Source organism: Macrosteles quadrilineatus, unplaced genomic scaffold (genome assembly GCF_028750875.1).
Source record: "Macrosteles quadrilineatus isolate MER2022 unplaced genomic scaffold, UCM_ALF_1.0 Scaffold_3__2_contigs__length_128488019, whole genome shotgun sequence".
Taxonomy (NCBI): domain Eukaryota; kingdom Metazoa; phylum Arthropoda; class Insecta; order Hemiptera; family Cicadellidae; genus Macrosteles; species Macrosteles quadrilineatus.
The window spans coordinates 54,485,402-54,506,549 of NW_026542596.1; the positions used below are offsets into that span (position 1 = coordinate 54,485,402).

Genomic DNA, 21,148 nt, shown 5'->3' on the forward strand with positions numbered 1-21,148 from the left:
ATTTTTTTATTATGAAATTAAACCGTCATAACCTAACCAAACCAACCAAACGTGCTGACAATGAAAAAATCTAATGAAGGTTTATTAATCGAAAAAATAGTTCTGTTCATAAAATAAAATGATAAATGTCTCAGATCCTATTTCATAATTTTTTTATTATAAAATTAAACTATCATAACCTAACCAAACTAACCAGACTTGCTAACAATGAAAAATCAAATGAAGGTTTAACCGAAAAAAATATTTCTGTTCATAAAATAAAACTATAAATGGGTCAAATTCAATTTCATAATGTTTTAATTATAAAATTAAACCGTCATAACCTAACCAAACCAACCAAACTTCTTGATAATGAAAAAAATCCAATACAAAAAAATAGAGCTACGGGTGGGATTCGAACCCGGGTCCTTGGCCCATCAGCCCAGCACTTTATCCATTTCATCACCGAGGCCGTTGGCATCAACCGTATCGTTGCGGTAATGATGTCAGCCAATCAGAAGCCTCAATAAGTCAATAAGTCATTTATTGGGCCAAATTGACAATACTTGCATTAGCCAAGTCAGTACAAAAAAAATAAATTCATATTACATCTTAATAACAAAAAATTCCTTACTTTAAAAATTCTATAACTAAATAACTAAACATGCGCACATGACTTTGTGAATGACCACTAAAGTAGAAATTCACGGACGCTGTAAAATGATCTATCTAACAACATGGACTTCAGACCTGTTCTAAACTTTTTTGGATCTTGTTCGGCCTTCAATTGAGGTGGAAGTCTATTAAATAGTTTTACAGAATTCTAATGGAAGTTTCTTTGAAAGAAAGAAGTGGAATGCCGGGGAATTGGTAGATTTAAAGTATTGCGCAACGGATACCTCTGGAATTTTTTGCAGATGAGATAAAGGAAGTATTTTTGCTATGGAAAGATAGAGTTTCGAGGATGTAAATAGATGGGAAAGTTAAAATTTTAAATTCTCTGAAATAATCTCTGCATGATTGTTGTTTGGAAATAGAAAACACAATTCGAATTGCCCTTCTCTGAAGCCTAAACAAGAACCTAGTCCTCTCACTTTCGCACCCCCAAACAGGAACCGCATAAGTCAGATGAGGGTAGACAAGCCCATAATAGGCTGATAATAGGACATCAGTGGTGGCTGATTGGCTGAGAACTCTCAGCATAAATATACCCACCGATACTTTCTTGCTGACGTGCTCGATGTGGCTGTGGAATTTGAGGATTTCATCAAGGACAAGACCGAGGAATTTTACTTCTGAAGAAGGGGAGATAGTGTTATCGTCGAGGAGAATGTTCAAGTCATAGTGGGACCGTTTTGACCGGTTAGAAATGGAAAAATGGACTATTTGGGTTTTTTGAGCGTTCAAGATTAGGTCATTTTCTTCACACCACTGAAGAAGGGAGTTTGATTCCAGAAAGGCGACAAGTTCCAGTTCCTCCATACTCGGTCTGGACACAGTTAGGGAAGTGTCGTCCGCGAATAGGCATACATTTGCCTCCTTTACGCTAGATGGCAGGTCATTATAATGAACAGAAGGAAAAGGATCGGCCCCAGGACGGACCCCTGTGGCACACCCCTCTTTACTACAGCCTCAGAAGATACATGGTTCCGTAGATAGCCCGTGTTATCAACTGCAGGTATGATTACAGTCTGCCTTCTACCTTCAAGATAGGACGAAAACCAGTCGAGAGCTGTGCCTCTAATGCCCATGTTATTCATTTTGCTAAGGAGAAGTCTATGGTTTACGAGGTCAAAGGCCTAACTGAAATCAAAAAACATCCCAGCTACTGCTAGTCTAGAATCCATATCTTTTACAATTCCGTTTATGAGACTGAGAATTGCGCTTGTCGTTGATTTGTTTTTAACAAACCCGTGCTGACTTTTAAATAGTACTAGTGTCCCTGTTGCTCGAATTCGAGCAATTGCTAAGTATTACAGGCGTTATTTTAAAACTACTGTAATTTCAACCAAGTTAGCAAATATTTGTAGCAAACTGTAAATTAGCAAACTTATTGACGGTTTACAATTAACATATATGCTCTTCTTCTCACTTTTGATTTCTGACAACAGCTGGAGTTTCATAACAATCTTTGTTTCCAATGTTAATCTTATGGAAAAATACGAAACTTTAACGGGCTCCAGGGCCTCACTCTCTCATTATTTCCCTAAAAAGAAAGTTTCCTGCACAACTTCACGTTACGCTCTTTCCAATGACACCAAAAACATGACAATCGGTTCAGTAGTTTCGGAGGAGTAATTGTCACAAAAAATCTGCTTGCGTATTAAATAAGTATAGATGCTGTGTTTCTCAAGGAATATCCACAATCTACTTAGCACTGCCTTCTCAAAAACTTTGGAGAAGGTCGAGACTAGGCTTATAGGGCGGTAGTTGTTGCAGCACATTCTATCTCCATTCTTAAATATAGGTCTTATTAGTGATGCCTTAAGGTTGCTAGGAAATCTTCCCTCAACAAAGGAAGTGTTTATCAAGTGGCATAGAGGTTTTGTAACTACATCTGATATATATTTGAGCAAATTCGGGGATATTTCGTCAATTCCAGCAGATTTTTTATTTTTTAATCCGTTAATAATAATTTTAATCCGACTCAAAATAATACTGTAGGCAACACTAATCCTGAAATAAAAATTCAGCATCCAGCCAAGAGACTCCAAAAAGTCAAAACTGGTTAACCGTAAACTCTAAAAACTACGTTAAAACTGGATACTTTCATAGTATCTGAACCGTTTACGGTTGACGAACCGAACCCCAAACTCACAGTTCGATCTAATCCCAAGACTCAGACCCAGACCCAGACCATTTTCAAAAGTGATGCTCCTGCGTCCTGCTTGCTTCGCTTCGCTTCATGCTGTGCTTCATTGCGGTGCTAAAATGTCAAAAAACAAAAAAGAAACAAACAAGTTATTCAAAGCTCATAATCTAGTTTCCCGCTTTCAAATCTGATTTCTGAAATATCCTTGACATTCATTTTGGTCTAACAAAATTTCCAAGTTTGTTTGATTATAATTTAATAAACTGTAAACTACTAAACTAGTAAGATTATGACCTGATTGTGTCTACTGACTAGGCCAGATAGTGATCTAGTCTAGTCAACTTTTAGTGTTTAGTGCATCGTTGCTTCATTTGGGTAAGGTAACCATAATTTAGTCTACTAAGTTTAGGACCTAGGCCCTAATGTATACAAAATATGTCTACTTTAGTAAATTGTACTCCAAATTAAATTATAGGTCTAGTTCCTTACTATGTAAGTTTAACTTAAGTTAGGTCTAAGATAAACAAAGTGGTTGTAAGTAACTTATGTCTTTTTAAGTGATGTTCAACAGGTTCTAGGCCTAGGTTCCTAAATTTGTGTTTACTTTGATTGTAATAGTACATTTTAACAAGGACACCTCACTATCTTACCTTAGCAAGGCCTAAAAAGTAACCATAATCTCATCAGATGTGCTAGCCTAATTCATAAGATAAGTAATGGCTTCTCTTGAGAGCTTCCATCTGAGACGTGCATTAATTAATTCACAGAGGATAGGCATACGCGTTCGGTAACCAAATGTGGATTAGGCGTCTGTCAGTGACGTCACCGGGTTGTGGGGGCCCGAAACGCCATTACCACAACGATACGATGTACAGCCATCAGTGTTTGTGGTGTAGTGGATAGAGTGCTCGGCTGACATGCAAGAGGTCCTTGGTTCGAATCTCATCGGTATCTTTAACTTTTTGTCAAAGATTTTGCTTTGAATGCCTTTTCTTCTTATCTGTATGTAGCCTACATCTTTTATTAGAATTTTGGCATTACCATTTTATTTTATGAAGAGAATTTAACCTTCAATCGATTTCTTCATCATCACCAAGTTTGGTTGGTTAGGTTAGGTTATGATAGTGACTGCCGGATGCCTAATCCTCGTCCGGTTACCGGACGCTTATCCTCTGCGTAATTAATTTAGTATTGTTAACTTATAAGCTAGCCTCTTCGCATCACCACTTTGAGTAGGGTAGCTTAACAAATTCACTCCCGTATGTCTGGAGACTCTACATACAGAGCCGTGTGACGGCCGGTACTGAACCCTTTAACACATTCTCTCCCGTGTGTCTGAAGACTCTACATACAGGGGAGTGTGACGGCCAGTACCGTACTGAACCTAACTTATTAATAACTTATTCGTTAGGTAACCTAACATTTATGTTTGGATACCGTTTTTGTACAGTATTATGACTAAGTTAGTGCCTTAAAAAGTCAAAGAGGAAATGTTTATTTACTTGCTACCGGTAGCCTAAGTTAATTGTCAGAACACAAATTTTAAGAATGAGTAAATTGGGCTAGGCAACATGAAATTAATAGGCATACCTCCACAGTGTGCTAAGCCTATGTAAACTTATTTAAGCTATTAATACATCAACGACAAGCGCCAAATAGGCTACAATATAGAAATAAAACATATCATTTAAACAAAGTTATAACTTACCTAAGTTAACAAATACTGTAGGCCTACAAACAGTAATCCATGCATTATTAACACCATACAGTACAAGATGCATGCACAATAAGCCTAATTTACATTGAAAAAATAAGACTATTTGTCAAGAATGTCTAACAATGCAAAACATTAAAAAAACAACAACAATAAACCGACTCATGCTGGAAAGAATCGTAGGCGTAACTTATGCTATAGCCTACAAATAAATAATAAATGGGCTATTATTGATTCTGCTATAATATTGGTAGTTGCTCACTTAAGTACAGAATCTATTTAACTTATCTCACTGCTGAGTTTTCAAGTCTACGTTAAAGTTACCTATATCGTAAGCTTAACGTAGGCCTATGCTCGTTAATTATGAAATATGATTAGGCTTTCTTGATTTCAACTTAAATGTGATTTTTTAGTCTGCAATTACAACAGTGCTGGCAAGATGTCACATTTTGAGTTTGTCATCCCTCTTCAAAGAAACGAACTTCGCAACTCCGCCGTAGGAGAATATAAAGTTGAAGAGATTGTGTCCTTTGAAAATCTACCAGATGAGATTGAAAGTAAGTGAGCATAGTTTTCGTTAAAGTGGATAAACAAAAATATAGCCTATGTCAAAGAAGTTTTAAGAATTTTTAAAATTATTTAGCCTATTTGACTTTTACCTAGGCCTATATTTTTTTTAAATCATACATGAACAAAACTATATACATACCATTGACCAATATATTACCACAGTTCCTTTGCATGATGATTCATTGCCTTCCATTTGCAACTCCAAGTAAAGAGGGTCTTGCAACCAATCTGTCAAAGATTTTTTAAGGTTCCATATTGATCAAAACTTCCTACTTGTGTTAGCTTACTTAATTAAGAACTCAATCTCATAAGGATACTGTCTGTTCATTTGTTTGTGATGCTTCTTTTGGTTGTTAAGAATGTTGATCAAATGTAATGTGATAAAGCTTTGGACAAATTTTGAGTAGGATTTGTTTATTTATTTTAGAAAATACATGCAATGGGTTCTCTGTACATTATTTTAATGGAATGCTTTAGATCAAGCATTTTAAACATATATATGACAAAATATTTTAACAAATAACACTACAAATTTTAATGAAAATTCCTCTTTATTTGTTTCAGAGAGTATTGAAGCCTTCAATGAGGAAGGTTGCGCTTATATTCTGGAAAACTTTGACACACTATATTCTGTCTTGATTCACTTCAATAGGACAGATTGGCCGTTACTGAATAGAATATTTGACAAACTTGTGCTTGGAAGTAAGTAATCAATATGAATGTAAAAAATATATTTTAATTTTGTCTCTCTTAAAAAATAAGTTAATTGATGTAAAAAGAGTCTTAAAATATTATTTTGTATAAAAATGTATCATAGGCCTATCTTAAACCTTCCTATATTGGGCTAATTTTTACTGGAATACAAAATATAACATTTTAAATTTGTCATTAAAGTGACAAGTAGGCCTATTTGGTAGCGTAGTGGTTTAAGTTTACTTATCATATTTTAACTTATCATCTTTTTAGGCCAGTACACACAAAAAGCTTTTCTTAAAAGCACATTAATCACGGTCCAGTTTCAATCCATCAAAAATCTATTGATTTTCTCAAGATCGAACTGGCTACCTTCAGATTTTCATGGACACAATATATCCAAACAGCCACCTAAGTAGGCTAACCACTTGTACTTTCAAATTTCAGGTTTGAATCAGTTGAAGTATGTCATCGAACCATTAGTGGAGGATATTCCTGATTCTGATACTAGAACAAGGACTCTGAATATATTGAAAATGAACCTTTACATTTTTACTCAACTCCATAGTGCTACTCATGATAAAATTGCCCTTGAAAGCAGCACAACTGTCATGGAGAAGGTAAGAGAATTTTATGATAAATTTAAACTTAAAGATTTATTCTTCTTGTCAAGCACAAACTTAATCATAGGCCTAAAGCTCAGGGATGCTAATAATTAGCCTAAGTGAGCTTTCAGAAATTATTTCAAAAAAATTATTATAGAAGGTAACTTATCTTGTATTTTTTAACAAAACTCAATGATATTACTACTAAGTTCTTACTTTACTTGACTTATTTCCGTGAGTTCCTAGGTGGAACATAGGGCCTCCACAAAATACCGTCATAATACCTGTTTTGGTTTCCACCCAGAGCTCTGTCCCCAAGCTTTCGCAGCTCTGAGATGGAAGTAAAATATTGATTGTTCTGCAGAGAAATAAAATGACAACTAGGGTGTCTACATTTTAGTTTAATTTAGTCTGTTTACATTTTTTAAGTGGTACGGTACCAGTTTACACTTTTAATCAGCTGGTTAAAAAATAAATAAAATCAGGTGTTTTGTATCAGATCATTCTTTATGTTATCAAATTCTGCCTAATATAACATGTCTTTTGTTTTCAGGGAAAAGGAAAAAGAGGGAAGAAAGGGAAAATTGAGGAATTGGGTTACGATTGGGATGAAAAGCAAAGACAAGCTTTCATCGCCCTCTATGATGTTTTACAGCTCCAAGTTTCAAAACTGTGGGACCCTCCTGTCCCTGAGGAACAGTTTGTCAAGTAAGTTTATTGTTATTAAAAATAATATTTTGTTTTTACTAGAGATGGGCCGATACCAAAAATTGTCGATACCGATACCGATACCACCAAAGTACTCTCGATACCTATCGATACCGATACTTCCGATACCTATCTTTTTTGCACAGTTTCTTCCACTAATAATATTATAAACTGTTATACCATAAAAATACCCCCGCCGCAGCAAACCTGCAGACTAAGCGAATTTCAACTCGTCTGATTACATTTTTACTAAAATATTTCCATAAATAAGACATTATTCCCTATTTAAATAACATTAGATTTAACGAGTGCTTAGGTTTGCTGCTACGGGGAAGGTAAAAAGTGTTTTTTGACCATACGTCAATAGTATAGGATGAAATAAATAAATTTGCCAAATTTTATCAATATATACCCATAAACAAGTAAACTACAACAATTTTCATTTTCTCCATAAGAATAACATGGGAGTTTTTAATTACACTATTTTTGTATTTTCTCCGTGACCGTTAGGCATACAACAGCGCTTCAATATACTAAATTATTTCTTTTTTTTAAGCTCTACAAAACGGTTTAGAAAGAAATCGCAAAATCTTTTGTTTTTAGGTTCAAAAATGGGAAAAACCCATTTTTACCCCATAAAACCCCCCATAAACCCCCGTTCCCATGGTCCGATTATGCTGGATCGCGAACTCGTTCGAATAAACGTAGGTTTACATGTTTGTACCAAATTTCATCAAAATCGGATCATTTTTGCTCGAGTTATTGCGCTAACGGACACATATATATATATATATAAATATATATATATATGAATTTGAACGGATGGTGTTTTTGGCCTCTAGGGACCTCAAAATGAAAAGTTAAATCGGTCTCGGGTCCAGGTCTTACCATGAGTACTACGGTAATAGCTTATTCCCTATATGGGAAATTCGCTAAAACACAATATGTATGTGTATCAAACTAATATTTTGGTATGAGTATTTTTACCTTTTTTGGTAGCCTAAGGTGTCCAAAATCCTTATCTCCTGCGAGACGCGTTTCGCATTAATTACAATGCATCTTCAGTCGCTGTCATTGTCAGGTCTCAACATTGCCCACAGAAGTGGTTGTCACGATTTACAAAACATATAACACAGTTCACGAAACACATATTTATATACAGTTTTACAACCATGGTCACACACGTACTGTACATCAAGCGAGCGGGAGACGACACGCGATACCGCACAAGGTTGTAGGCCTACTGGTCATTCCTCCCTTATCTTGTCTTAATCAGCTGTTGTGTTATGAGAGAGAGAGAGAGAGAGAGAGAGAGAAATCTTTATTTTACAATCATCAAGATTGAAAATGGTGTCATTACACAAAATTAGAAAAGAGTATTATGATCTTGCTTTACACAGAGTCATTCTTCCAGTTCTTAAACTCCTCGATGTTATAGAATGGGCGTGACAGCAACCAAACAGACAGGATCTTCTTCAGCTTATCGGGATTAGTCCTCTTCACCTCATCCGGCAGGACATTAAAGAGCTTTGCTCCGGCGTAGGTAGGCTTCCGTTGAAATCTTGCCGTACGATGTGCTGGAAGGTTGAAGTTTGAGGCATTCCTAGTGCGGTGGGAGTGGATATCTCTGTTTCGTTGCGGATCTGCTGAGACAGCCACACAGATCACCTCCAGTAAGTAAATATTTACCACAGTTAGGATCTTCAAGTCTTTAAAGGCCTCTCTGCAGCTGTCCCTCCAACCAAGACCAGCAATCATCCGAACCGCTTTCTTCTGGATGGTGAGCACACGCTTTAGATTGCTCTGCGAAGTGGCGCCCCAAAGAACAATCCCATAGCGCAGCCGGCTCTCAAACAAAGAGTTGTAGGTTGTCATGACAGCTTCCGGAGTACTTATATTTTTCACTCTTCGGAGAGCAAATATAACACTACTAAGGCTGCTGCAGAGCCCATCCAGATGTCCCCACCAAGTCAGCGCGCTGTCGATCACCACCCCCAGATGTTTTGTGGCCTCAACCCGTTCAATATCGGGGAAATCAGACACCTCCTCCCTCAGCGTTCCAAAGTTGAGCTGCTTGGTCTTGGATTCGTTGAACACTAGGTCGTTCATATTGCAGAACTCAACAGCCATGTTTAGGGCAATGAACGATTCAACTTCAAGCTTTTCTTTATCCTTGTTTGATGTGATGAGCACCGTGTCGTCAGCGTACATTACCATGTTGCAGAAAGGACTTGTGTAAGCGGGAAAGTCGGCCGTGAATAGAACAAACAGCACAGGGCCTAAGACTGATCCCTGAGGGACACCTCTATTGACTGCAAGTTTGCTGGATCTCACAGCGGTGCATATATTGTTCTTGGTTTGCTTGATTTCCACAACTTGATCTCTACCATTTAGGTAACTTTGAAACCATGCAAGGGCTCTCTCCTCAAAGCCAAGGGCAGTGAGCTTGGCCAGGATCAGACTGTGACTGAGGCAGTCAAAGGCCTTACTTAGATCGAGAAATATGCCCATGACGGTTTGGCCCTCCTCAAGCTTGTCTATCACATCCTCAACTAGAGAAACCAAGGCGGTAGATGTGGATCTATTGCTGATGAAGCCATGCTGTTTATCCAAGATGATGCCATTCCTCTCCAGGTGGTCAACTATTCTGGATAGAACCACTTTCTCCATCAACTTTGAGAAAGTTGAGACCAAGGAAATAGGCCTATAATTGCCCAGCTCGTATTTACTTCCCGACTTGTGAAGAGGGACCACTTTGGATGACTTCATTTTCTTGGGGACGTGGCCTTGGTTGAAACTAAGGTTGATAATATGGTTTAGAGGCTCTATAAGTTCCTCATGACATCGCTTCAACATCAACGAAGACACCTCATCCAGCCCGGAAGAAGTTTTGTTTTCCATGCTGTTGATTATCTTGACAAGTTCCTTCTTCGATGTAGGAGTGAACACTGATGTTGGATATTCAAACTGCCATTCATGGGATTGGATGTGATCCGTTTTCTCAGTCTGTATTTTCTTAAGAGTCTCTTCTGCAATAGACGTGAAAAAGGCGTTGAACTCATTAGAGACATCAACAGGATCATCAATGACTGTTTCGCCTATGTTCAGATGTGCTGTGTTTGAAGGTTCTCTCTTTGGTTGCCTTTCACTGTTAATAATTTTCCAGACCGCTTTACTTTTGTTGTTGGACTCTGAGATGTAGGTTGCATTGGCTGCCTTTCTTAATGATCTCAGTTTTAAGTCATAGGACCTTTTTAACTCATTAGCTATTTCCCTGTCTTCATTTCTCCCACTCAAGATGTAGATGTTGTGCGCTTCGAGGTACTGTGTCTTCAGTAAGCCAGCCTCCTCATCAAAAACATGTTTAACAGTACTGCGAGGTTTCGCTCGGGATCTCCTAACAGGGCAAGCTGAGTTTAAAGCGAGCGTCACAGTCGTGATGAAATTGTCGTAAGCTTCTTCGACGTTGCCACATTGTAGCACTTCATTCCAATCTTGTTCAGCAAGAAGAATCTTCAGATGTTGTAAAGTGTCATTGTTGATGTGTCTTAGGGTTGCCGTCATAGGCACACTTTCTCTGATTTCAGGCAATAGGTTGAACAGTTGTCCTGTGTGGTCCGAAATTCCAGTTTGAGCCACCTGAAAATCCACTTCACCCAAGCGCTGGGAGGAGATGCAGAACATATCGATGGAAGACGATGTGTCCTTGGTGATCCTGGTAGGAGGAAGTTCCAATCTCTGAATGTCATAGGTCGCTAGAAGTTCATTGAGAAGCGTCCTCTCATTGGATGGTTGAAGATGGTCAACATTGAAATCCCCGATGATAACGGTAGTGTTGTTGGCTGAAGTCCACTCGTCTAGCACGTTCGAGAGTGTCTGCAGAGCAAGAGAGAAAGATTCCTTATCATTCTTGGGAGGGCGGTAAACACCCAGAACATTCAAGCGTGACTTCTTGCTTATAACAAACGAAATGGCTGTTACCTCACAAATCAAAGGGGTGCTGAAGTGCTCAAGGTTTAATGAGATTATATCATTGTTTATGCTATCATGTTTGTATATGGCCACACCTCCCTTCATCACATTGTTCCTGCTGAAAGCCGAGACAAGACTGTAGTTGATAAGCCTGGTATTAGCTATGTCATTCTCGTTTTGGCCATGTTCGGTGATCACTACTAAATTTGGATTCGTTAAGTGGAGTAAATGGTTCATTCTTTCAATTTTATTACTGATCCTGTCTGTATTTTGGTGGAAAATAGTTAAACCTTTGGCATTTTTCTCGCTGAATTTATAAAACTTCTCTTGAACCCTGTTGGGTCTTTTAACTTTGACTTTATCTTGTGGCTCTGTCCTAAAAAATAATGATTGTCTTCTACGATTTCGACTGCTGTGTCTAGATTGGATTTATCTTTCACTGACGGAGATAGAACTAGTGGGAGTTGATTTTCTTCATATTGCGGCTGTAGTAGTTGTGTTTCTTTGCTGGGAAGGACACGAATTTCTTCTTTGATTTGTTTTAGAAATTCTTCAATGTTATTGTTGAAAAAGTCTTCAAATGTCTCTCCCTCAAGAAGAAGCTTGGCGCTAATTGGCGGCTTCCTAAGAGTTCCAATTGCAATCTCTTGCTCTTCGCAAATAGGTGGTTATCCGTGGTAACCTCTTCCCCCTCTAGTCTACTGTACAGACGATAGGTAACTTTATCAGAAAAATCTTCTTTAACATTTAACAAGCTATGTTTACCCATTGAAGTGACCTTTTTGAAAATAAAGTACTCCTCCCATATTTTCGACCTTTGAGCGTTATCACAGGCTTTTAGCACATTTAGCGATTTATCAAAACTTATATTGTGGGAAGGATGTTCTTTCAGGTGTTGGGCAACTTTGGACGTGGGATTTTTTTGGTTTCGGGCGTTATGCTCCTTAAAACGTTGTTTGAAAGATCTATTAGTTTGTCCAATATATTCTTTATCACAATCATCTCCATCATTGCATTTAATAAGATAAACCCCCTTGTCAATACTATGTTTTTCTTTTTGTTTCATACCAATATTCTTGCTTATTTTATATCCCGGCATGTAAGAAAACTTCTTAAAAATATTACCTACGTGAAGCGAGTTTTTGTTTACATATTTGAAAGGGATGAACTTGTGTGGTTGACCAGTCCTCTCATCTGTTTGTGGCCTTGATAATTTAAACTTGGTTTTCCTTATCATGTTATCAATTAATTGATAATCAATTAATCTAAGTCATAATAAATAGGTGTCTAGGCTAATATCTACAAATATTTTGGTGTTAAAGGTTTATTATTAATTGCAAAAAAAATTGCAAAAATATGGAACTAAGTGTTTATTTTAAAATAGGCCTACTGTAAATGTTTGAATTTGACTAACAAAGCATGAGATTTTTAATAATAAAGTTAATAAAGTTATATAATAAAGTTTCCTCTAATTTATAAATAGGCTTATATAAGTATTTATCTGTCATTTGTCAGTTTTTGTATTTATTTGAAATTGCATCAATTGTCTAAGTTAACTCATTAAGCTATAAATTTAAAAAAATATTATGTACATCTTGGCCTACAAATACTCTGTAAGTTTTTTCCCCTAAGAGAGTAAAAACGAACTTCCTAAATAATGAGAGTTTCTCACTAGTTGTATGAAAAACAGTTATATATATTCAAAATTTGTTTAACTATGAAAAAGTCACCAAGTCTAGCTCAAAATGAGCTAAATAAATAAATGAGGATATTTTTGAAATACAGAATAACTAATCAAACGACCTTTTTATTTTTAACACTTTTATTTCTTAACTTTTCTTACTTGAAAATGTCAACAGTTTTTCACTTATTTTTAATAAAGATTATCACTTATAATTTCTCGAAAGAAATCTACTTGTGAGCTATGAAGAGCAGGCAAGAGACATACGTCACTGCCACAAAAACTATTCTCTACTGTGAATGAATGAACTGAGTGTTTATTTAGTGTGAAGCCCCGCCCACCGTCTAACGGGACATGGGGTAGGAAAAGAGAAAGTTTGCTCTAAAGCCTGGTTCACATGCCCTCCCTTACCCTCGGCGTCAGTCACTTGCAAATTTCCATTACACAAACGTTTCTGAGTGTTAATTATTTTAAAACACTGTAAATGTTTGAATTTGACTATGATGAGATCTAATAATGTTTCCTCTAATTTATAAATAGGCTTAGGCCTACAAGTATTAATCTAAGTCATTTGACAGTTTTTGTATTTATTTTAAAAAAGCAATTGCAGTTATACTTAAAAAAAACTACATACATCATGGCCTATAAATACTTTTTGTAAGGAGAGTCTTTTCTCTATAGTGAGTAAAACGATCGTAGTCAAGGAATGACTGTGTTCAAACAGCACACTGTCAATTTTTACAAAAGTATTTTGACTGAAACCTGGTATTTTTTAAAGAGATTGTAGAATAAGTCGACGCATGTGGAGAAAAGTATGGCAATAGATGAGTTTTACTTTTAGCCTACAATAAAGATTATGTTTTGGGACTAGAATCTCCAAAAGAGTGCTTTTATAAAATATGCTATAGTTTTATTTAGTAACAAAAGTGTTTGACTATGTTCCCGATGATAGGCAGAATGGATTCACTGTGAACCGGCCTGCCTGGCCCTTATGCACAACGTCACTACAACTTTCGTGTAGGGGTGTCGAAAATGGATCGGAACAATCGATGTTTTGAACCTATCTGTAACTAACCTAGTTTGTTATACTTTAATACTCATTATGCATAAACGAACACGTACTGCATATCGGATCTCGAATCACGATAAATTATCGATACCCTTCCCACCCACAATAAGCAGTAAGCACATAAAACGATGTCTAAGCAATCGTCATTTGCTCCATTGAAACACGAAAGTCGATTGGCTGATATGGTAGTGCATTGTTGCCTCCTGGCCAATGAGAACTGTTGTTACATACTTTTATTGTCAACATTCACCATTCGTTATAACATTACAAAATCTACATGGACTAAGGCTTATGATATTTTTCAATAAATGCATTGTGTCATAGTAGCACTTCAAACTTCACTAAACTCTTTAATCAGGTAGATAGTACAGATAAATATGGACCTACTTTTTGGCGCAATATAAAGCAAGCCTACCTAACCATACGACGATGACGATATTAAAGTTTAATCGTTGAATATAATTGTTCTAATGATGCGTATAATGCAGGGAGGAAACTGAACATTTTGACGTGTTTAGGTTATTTATTTTGTACTAAAAATAAAAATAATACATCTAAATGTCTGACTTATTGATACAGACATTGTTTAGTATAATTAATTTTGTGTTGGCAGGACATTCGCTCGCCGGTTGTCTCTTGAGTTGATTCTGACATCTTGAAATGTAGATTGTGTTGTGCAATGAGCTGAAGTTCAACAATGTCACCGGCACCGTCGCTGTTTTGAACTAGATAGTTTCAAAGTTGGCTATGAAAATTGTTAACCGATTACAAAACTAATAATGTAGCTATAAAGTTAATAAATGTTAAAATAAAATATTTATCCCTGTCGGGTGTAGGTGTCATTGGAATCCACTTTTGACAATCGAGTCTTGGTACCGAACCGATACCAATGTCCAAGTGGTAACCAATGGATGGTGGTATCGATGACGATAATCGACACATCCCTTTGTAGAATTGAATTGAAATTTCAATGCATCGCATCACACTCGCTGCACACCACTACCTATCACTATCACCCAGTGTTAGCTGTCGCTGTCAGTGAAATGGATGACGCAAGCGATGTCTAGGTTGCCGATTATTATTAGGCCTAGTATGTCAATATTGAAAGGGGTCAAGGGATTAAATAAAAACTCAAACATTTTCCTTTCTTATTATTTACTTGTCAAATATCAACAAAATCGGCTTAACCTCTACTACACGACTCGAGTTGCGAGTGTATTTAACTAAGTAGGCAAACAGCTAGGATTCGTAACGGCAACGGCAATTTACCCGCTCGGCGCTCTGACTGAAGATTCGTAGCATTCAGTGGTTCAGTGTCAGTATCGGTATCGAACCCAAAACAGGCAAGTATCGAGTAGAGAGTATTTTGGTATCGAGTATTGGTATCGGCCCACCTCTAGTTTTTACCATGTTGTAGACTGGTTCATAATCAATATCCCAAAATTATGAGTTCATTGCATTAGCATCTCCCACAAACTGCATGGAAATCTTCCACGGCCCTGGCAAAATTAAGAACATGTTCTTCGGTGAGCAAAATTGCGAACATCTTCACATTCATAGTGAAACCGTCGTACGTGGTCACTTCAAAATCATGAAATTTTAAAATCTGTCACGGCAAAATAGTGAAAATTTTCTGCTGCAAAGGAAAAATTGTGAACCTCTTCCAAGGTTTTGGCAAAATTATAATACCCCCGCCGCAGCAAACCTGCAGACTAAGCGAATTTCAACTTGTCTGATTACATTTTTACTAAAATATTTCCATAAATAAGACATATTTTTTCCCTATTTAAATAACATTAGATTTAACGAGTGCTTAGGTTTGCTGCTACGGGGAAGATAAAGGTGTTTTTTGACCATACGTCAATAGTATAGGAAGAAATAAATAAATTTGCCAAATTTTATCAATATATATCCATAAACAAGTAAACTACAACAATTTTCATATTCTCCATAAGAATAACATGGGAATTTTAAATTACACTATTTTTGAATTTTCTCCGTAACAGTTAGGCATACAACAGCGCTTCAATAAACAAAATTATTTATTTTATTAAGCTCTACAAAACGGTATAAAAATTGCAAATTTTTTTGTTTTTAGGGTTAAAAATTGGAAAACCCCTTTTTACCCCATAAAACCCCCCAAAAACCCCCGTTCCCATGGTCCAATTATGCTGGATCGCGAACTCGTTCGAATAAACGTAGGTTTACACGTTTGTACCAAATTTAATCAAAATGGGATCATTTTTGCTCAAGTTATCGCACTAACGGACACACACACATATATATATATATATATATATAAATATTAGGGATGGTCAAGTCTCGAAATTTCGGGAAATTTTAAATCTCGTTACACGAGACGAGATTTCTTTTTGGCCGAGATTTTTATCGAGACGAGAATAAAAAAAAAAAAAAAAAAAATGTTAAACGCCTGCAGAAAGTCAATGCAATACCCGCAATACAGGAGCGTGTTGTAGTTGCGTTTCCTTTGCGAAGGCATTCTTATTTAATTAATTCTTTAAATGTAAATATTATAATTATTTTAATAACATTACTTTAATAACATTTGAGAAGTTTTGTTAAGTGTACGCAGTGTGAGGAATGTTTTATTACTATAAAAATTCAAAACAAGTAACTATTTTATAAAAACTAATAATTGCTTTTATTTTATGATTTATTTTATTTTAGGATAAGTTGAACTCTATCCTAACTGATATCACTATGTTTCCTAATCGTAGGCATTTTTAATAAGTTAAGCGTGATTAATAAAAAAAATGTTATGCTGATGTTTTTTAATAAAAGATTGTAAATATTCTTGCCTATTATCATTACTTTTGTATTTAAACAGTCATCTAACAATGTTACAAAATCAGGTAAAAATTTTGAACGTGCATTTCCCGTTGTGTATGAGAAGGGAAATCCCGTCTCGATCTCGTCTCGAAATTTTATGAGAAATAAAAAGTCTCGTCTCGTCTCGAACTAAAAATCCAATCTCGTCCATCCCTAATAAATATATATAATAAGAATGGTTGTGATTAGGGCTACTACTATATTAATAATTGAAAACAATATAAAAACATTAAGTACCCTTTTAAATTCATTTTAATTAACAAACGACATGTTTTAACACTTAGGTCATAGTCATGTTTTTATACAAATACAATAACTAATTAATGAAAGGAATACATATAGTCATATGTTAAGCTAACTTAAAATTTAGAGGATCTTGATCTATTCTTTGTTTAATTTTGCGTATATTATATAATAATTCTGTTTTATTGCAATTGTAGGATTTTTTCGAATATCGGATTTGTTTTGTTGAAAGGCGTTTCAGATGATAAAAAACAAAATTTCGAATGAAGCATATAACAACCAAGTTAAAGATATAAACAAATCAGGCATTATCAAATTAAATGTTCAGACTGTAATAAATCCTACATTGGCCAAAAAACAAGTAGTAGCTTTAAAAAAAGGTTCCAAGCGTACAAGGTACAAGGTACAAGGTACAAGCGTTAAAATCAGGTAACAAAACGACAATGAAATAAAATTTTGCAGAGCACCTAATCGAAACTCGACATGAATACAAAAATATAAATGAAAATTAAACAAAATTAAATGTCAAAGAAGATTTTCATATATACACAAATTACAAAAGATTTCCTAAAAATTTACTGAATACCATGAACATCAACAAAACAAATCCGATATTTGAAAAAATCCTACAATCTATATATAAAGCCAAAAGTACCCATGAACTTTTGAGAAAACTACAAGTCACACCCCCCATAAACCATATACTTAAAATGTTCGTCATGACGAGAAACCTTGCGCAAAATTATCCATTATTTCATAAATTGCCCTATAAGGTCGTAATTGCTATCCAAAGGGAACTTTCCATTTACCTAATGTTAAAAATACCTCAGCTGTTATTATTTGTAAAACAGGGTGGAGCCCGTGGGTAACAGCTAGTTGCAATAAAACAGAAATATTATATAATAAACGCAAAATTAAACAAAGAATAGATCAAGATCCTCTAAATTTTAAGTTAGCTTAACATATGACTATATTTATTCCTTTCATTAATTTGTTATTGTATTTGTATAAAAACATGACTATGACCTAAGTGTTGAAACATGTTGTTTGTTAATTAAAATGAATTTAAAAGGGTACTTAATGTTTTTAATTATTAATAAATATATATATATATATATATATATATATATGATTTTGAACGGATGGTGTTTTTGGCCTCTAGGGACCTCAAAATGAAAAATTAAATCGGTCCCGGGTCCAGGTCTTACCATGAGTACTACGGTAATAGCTACTTCCCTATAGGGAAATTCACTAAAAACAACTTAAGCAGTCAAGACAAAATCTTGAATGTCTTCTGTGATCATGGCGAACTAGTGAACACCCCCAGTGGTCATAGGGACATCATCATCATCTCCTATGATGGCAGTAAAACATCACGCGCGATCGTGGGGAAATGTAATTTTTTATTGTGTATCTTTGCAGTATGCTTCATACGATCGTCATAACAAAAGCTCAGCTCGGCTCGACTTGACCGGAGTTTGATCCAAAAATTATTTCTGGCCCGAATTGGTCCCTCCGACTAATTTCTAGTCCGTCTTGACCCGATAGGATCGGGGATCTCCAGACCCCAAGTTATCGTCAGAGATTGTTCACATCTATGTTAACGACTCAGCTTTATGGGCCCAGCCAGTTGTTTGGTTTTGCAACAAGTCAACGACTACACTGTAAATTATGTGCTTATGTATGGGGGGAGGAGGTTGTATTCAGGGGAATGTGAATGAGTATCCATGGTTCCAAGTCTGAATGAACTACTATACTTAGCAGAATTATTTTTTGTTAATTTTTTATTCTCGTGTACTCCAGTGCCATTTTACAGAGGAGAAGATATAGAGACTGTTATTCAAACACTTTTTGGGAGAGGATGTACACCCCATATGTTTTTCCCTTAGCTGTTTTAACTAATTACGAAGTTATATACTTTTGCTCCTTTGATACAAGTTTTCTAATTTCTTCAGTAATTTCATTAGTATGTTGATAGGTGTACAGGCTTAGTTTCTTTGGTGGTAGGGCTATTTTTCTGTGACTAATTTAACAGATTATTTTTTTGTGTGCATAATAAACTGGATTGTATTGTTTGTACTTGTCTGCAGCATGTGTGCCAACAGCTGCTATAAGGCCTTGGAACACCCGACCATCGCACATGTCAAGGCTAAACCTCTGCGGGACACTCTGTTCCAGCTGCTAGGAATGCTCATCAAGCGATACAGCCATGGCCTCAGCTGTGTTGTCAAGATAGTGCAGGTGTGAGCTACAACACTGCTTAATATCATAGATTAAACATTTAACTGCTGAATCTTTATCTTAAAACGATTATAATTTTGGTGAACTTCACAAGGTTTTGGATTCTGGGATTAGATCCAGTCCTTGAGTAAGAAAGTATCAAAGTATAAAAGAACAGTGAGAACAGTAAATAACAGAATGGTTCATTATTCAAATACAAATAAGAACGAGATTTCTTATAAGAAACAATGAGACAGTAACATTATAGCATTACGGCAACATAAAACAGTTGTGGTGTGATAGTAAGTAAGTATGCATTGCAAGTACGTACAAAAGATAATCAGATCACAATGCAGAGAGTGGCTCAAGCGAGACAGGTCGTCCGACGGTTCGGTAAATAGGTGACGAGATCAGATTCCAGATCACATTAGGTTGTGAAAACGTTTTTTGTACCAATAAAAATGGAACGTATCTGCAATAATCTGTTAATTAATGTTAACTCTTAACTTACCATCTCGAAAAATGGACAAAACAACGGGTTTTGAATGTGTTGTAGCAATCTTTCATTCACCTGAATTGTTGCTTGCCCTGTAGATGAATTGCTGCATTGCATCTAAACTTCAGCCAATTCAACGACATGGTCATCTCTTAAGATTAAGATTTGACTGTGATAGACTACCTTATACCTTAAGCTTATAGTTTGAAAAATACTCAATTATAAAATTTTCATATTCATGGATCAGCCTAAGGCAATTTATGCCTATGGTAAATGTTTCTACCTGGTATTAGTAGAGTGGCAAACCACAAACATCAAAATGTTTGTTTTTATTGAAACAAAATTATAACTATTGCAAAACTAAGGATTACTGTGGAAGTTTATCGTGACTGATTAATAAAATACAAGTTTTGTGACATTTTGGGATTTGGAATAGATATTTCTTGTGGTGGGATGAAACCGTTAGTATGACAAAATCAGTACGCAAACCATGAAATTTAACTCATTTGAGCAGGTAATAAAAAATTGTTGAAGCAAAATAATCTAAAAAGAGAAATAAGTTTATAGTCATAATTATTGAGTAGGCCGTAGTGAAACTACCAAAGAAAAATACCTTTGTAATTGATAAGAGTTATAATAAAATATCCTTTTGTCAAAGTTGTGCGATTGTTTTCAGTTGTTAACACTTTTCGAACATGTTGTATCTCCTCTTGCAAACGGTGTGGTCATGTTTGTACGAGACCTGGGATTCAAATCATTAGTGAATGAAATTGTCAGAGAACTGATGGCGACGACAGAAAACACACAGGATGGCTCGAGCATTCGATCCTTCTCCAATTTTCTTGTAGAAGTAGCGGAGTTAGAGCCGGAGATAATGATACCTACTACTAAAGAACTGACAAAATATCTGGAACAGGATGTAAGTTGTTTAGGTTTAAGTTTAGTAATAACACATTTGTAAGACAGCAGTTAAAGACTTACAACATATCATCCATGTACATGGTGGATACATTTTCATTATCCTAGCTGATTGTGTTGGATTAAAAATAAAAATTAACTGTACATATTATTTAAATTTTTGCTTCCCACTTCTAAATCGAAACAACAATTGATGATTTATCTAAATACAACCATCATCAATGTTAACAAATTCACATAGAGTGTGTATCCAGTTGGATGCACAAGTATTTTGCTTTTAGAGAGGTTCAAATAGATTTATATATAATTTTATTTTTTTTAATTTAACTTTAAAATCATAAAGAATATCTATTTTGCCCAAATGTCTGGTAATAATTTGTTATGCAATTCAAATAGTATAGCAAATCAAATCGACCATTATTTTTTCTAGTAATAATGCAGCATTACAATATAAATAACAACTTATCTCATGGGCTTCTGCCTGTCTGTAGATAAGAGATGAGACCAAATGAAACCAATTTAAAAAAGTTCAATAAATTATTGAAATAGTAGGCTACAAAACCAAGCCATTTATTCCAGAATGCTCCACTTCCCTCATATAATTTAGTAATTTAGATG

The 21,148-nt window shown here is 35.6% G+C and overlaps 1 protein-coding gene across 2 annotated transcripts in view; it reads left to right on the plus strand.

The window, feature by feature from the left end:
- Window positions 1-2,934: 2,934 nt before the first annotated feature.
- Window positions 2,935-21,148, plus strand: part of LOC128989869 (condensin complex subunit 1) — a 47,058-nt gene continuing 28,844 nt past the window's right edge. Inside the window, exons 1-7 of one of the 2 annotated variants that reach the window (XM_054411961.1) lie at window positions 2,935-3,166; window positions 4,919-5,062; window positions 5,640-5,777; window positions 6,216-6,388; window positions 6,927-7,081; window positions 18,987-19,137; window positions 20,289-20,531. In XM_054411961.1, coding sequence (XP_054267936.1) covers window positions 4,945-5,062; window positions 5,640-5,777; window positions 6,216-6,388; window positions 6,927-7,081; window positions 18,987-19,137; window positions 20,289-20,531 — 978 coding nt within the window. In that variant the 5' untranslated portion in view covers window positions 2,935-3,166; window positions 4,919-4,944. Of the gene's footprint in view, window positions 3,172-4,918; window positions 5,063-5,639; window positions 5,778-6,215; window positions 6,389-6,926; window positions 7,082-18,986; window positions 19,138-20,288; window positions 20,532-21,148 lie in introns of both variants that reach the window. The other variant, XM_054411962.1, reaches the window with a different exon arrangement.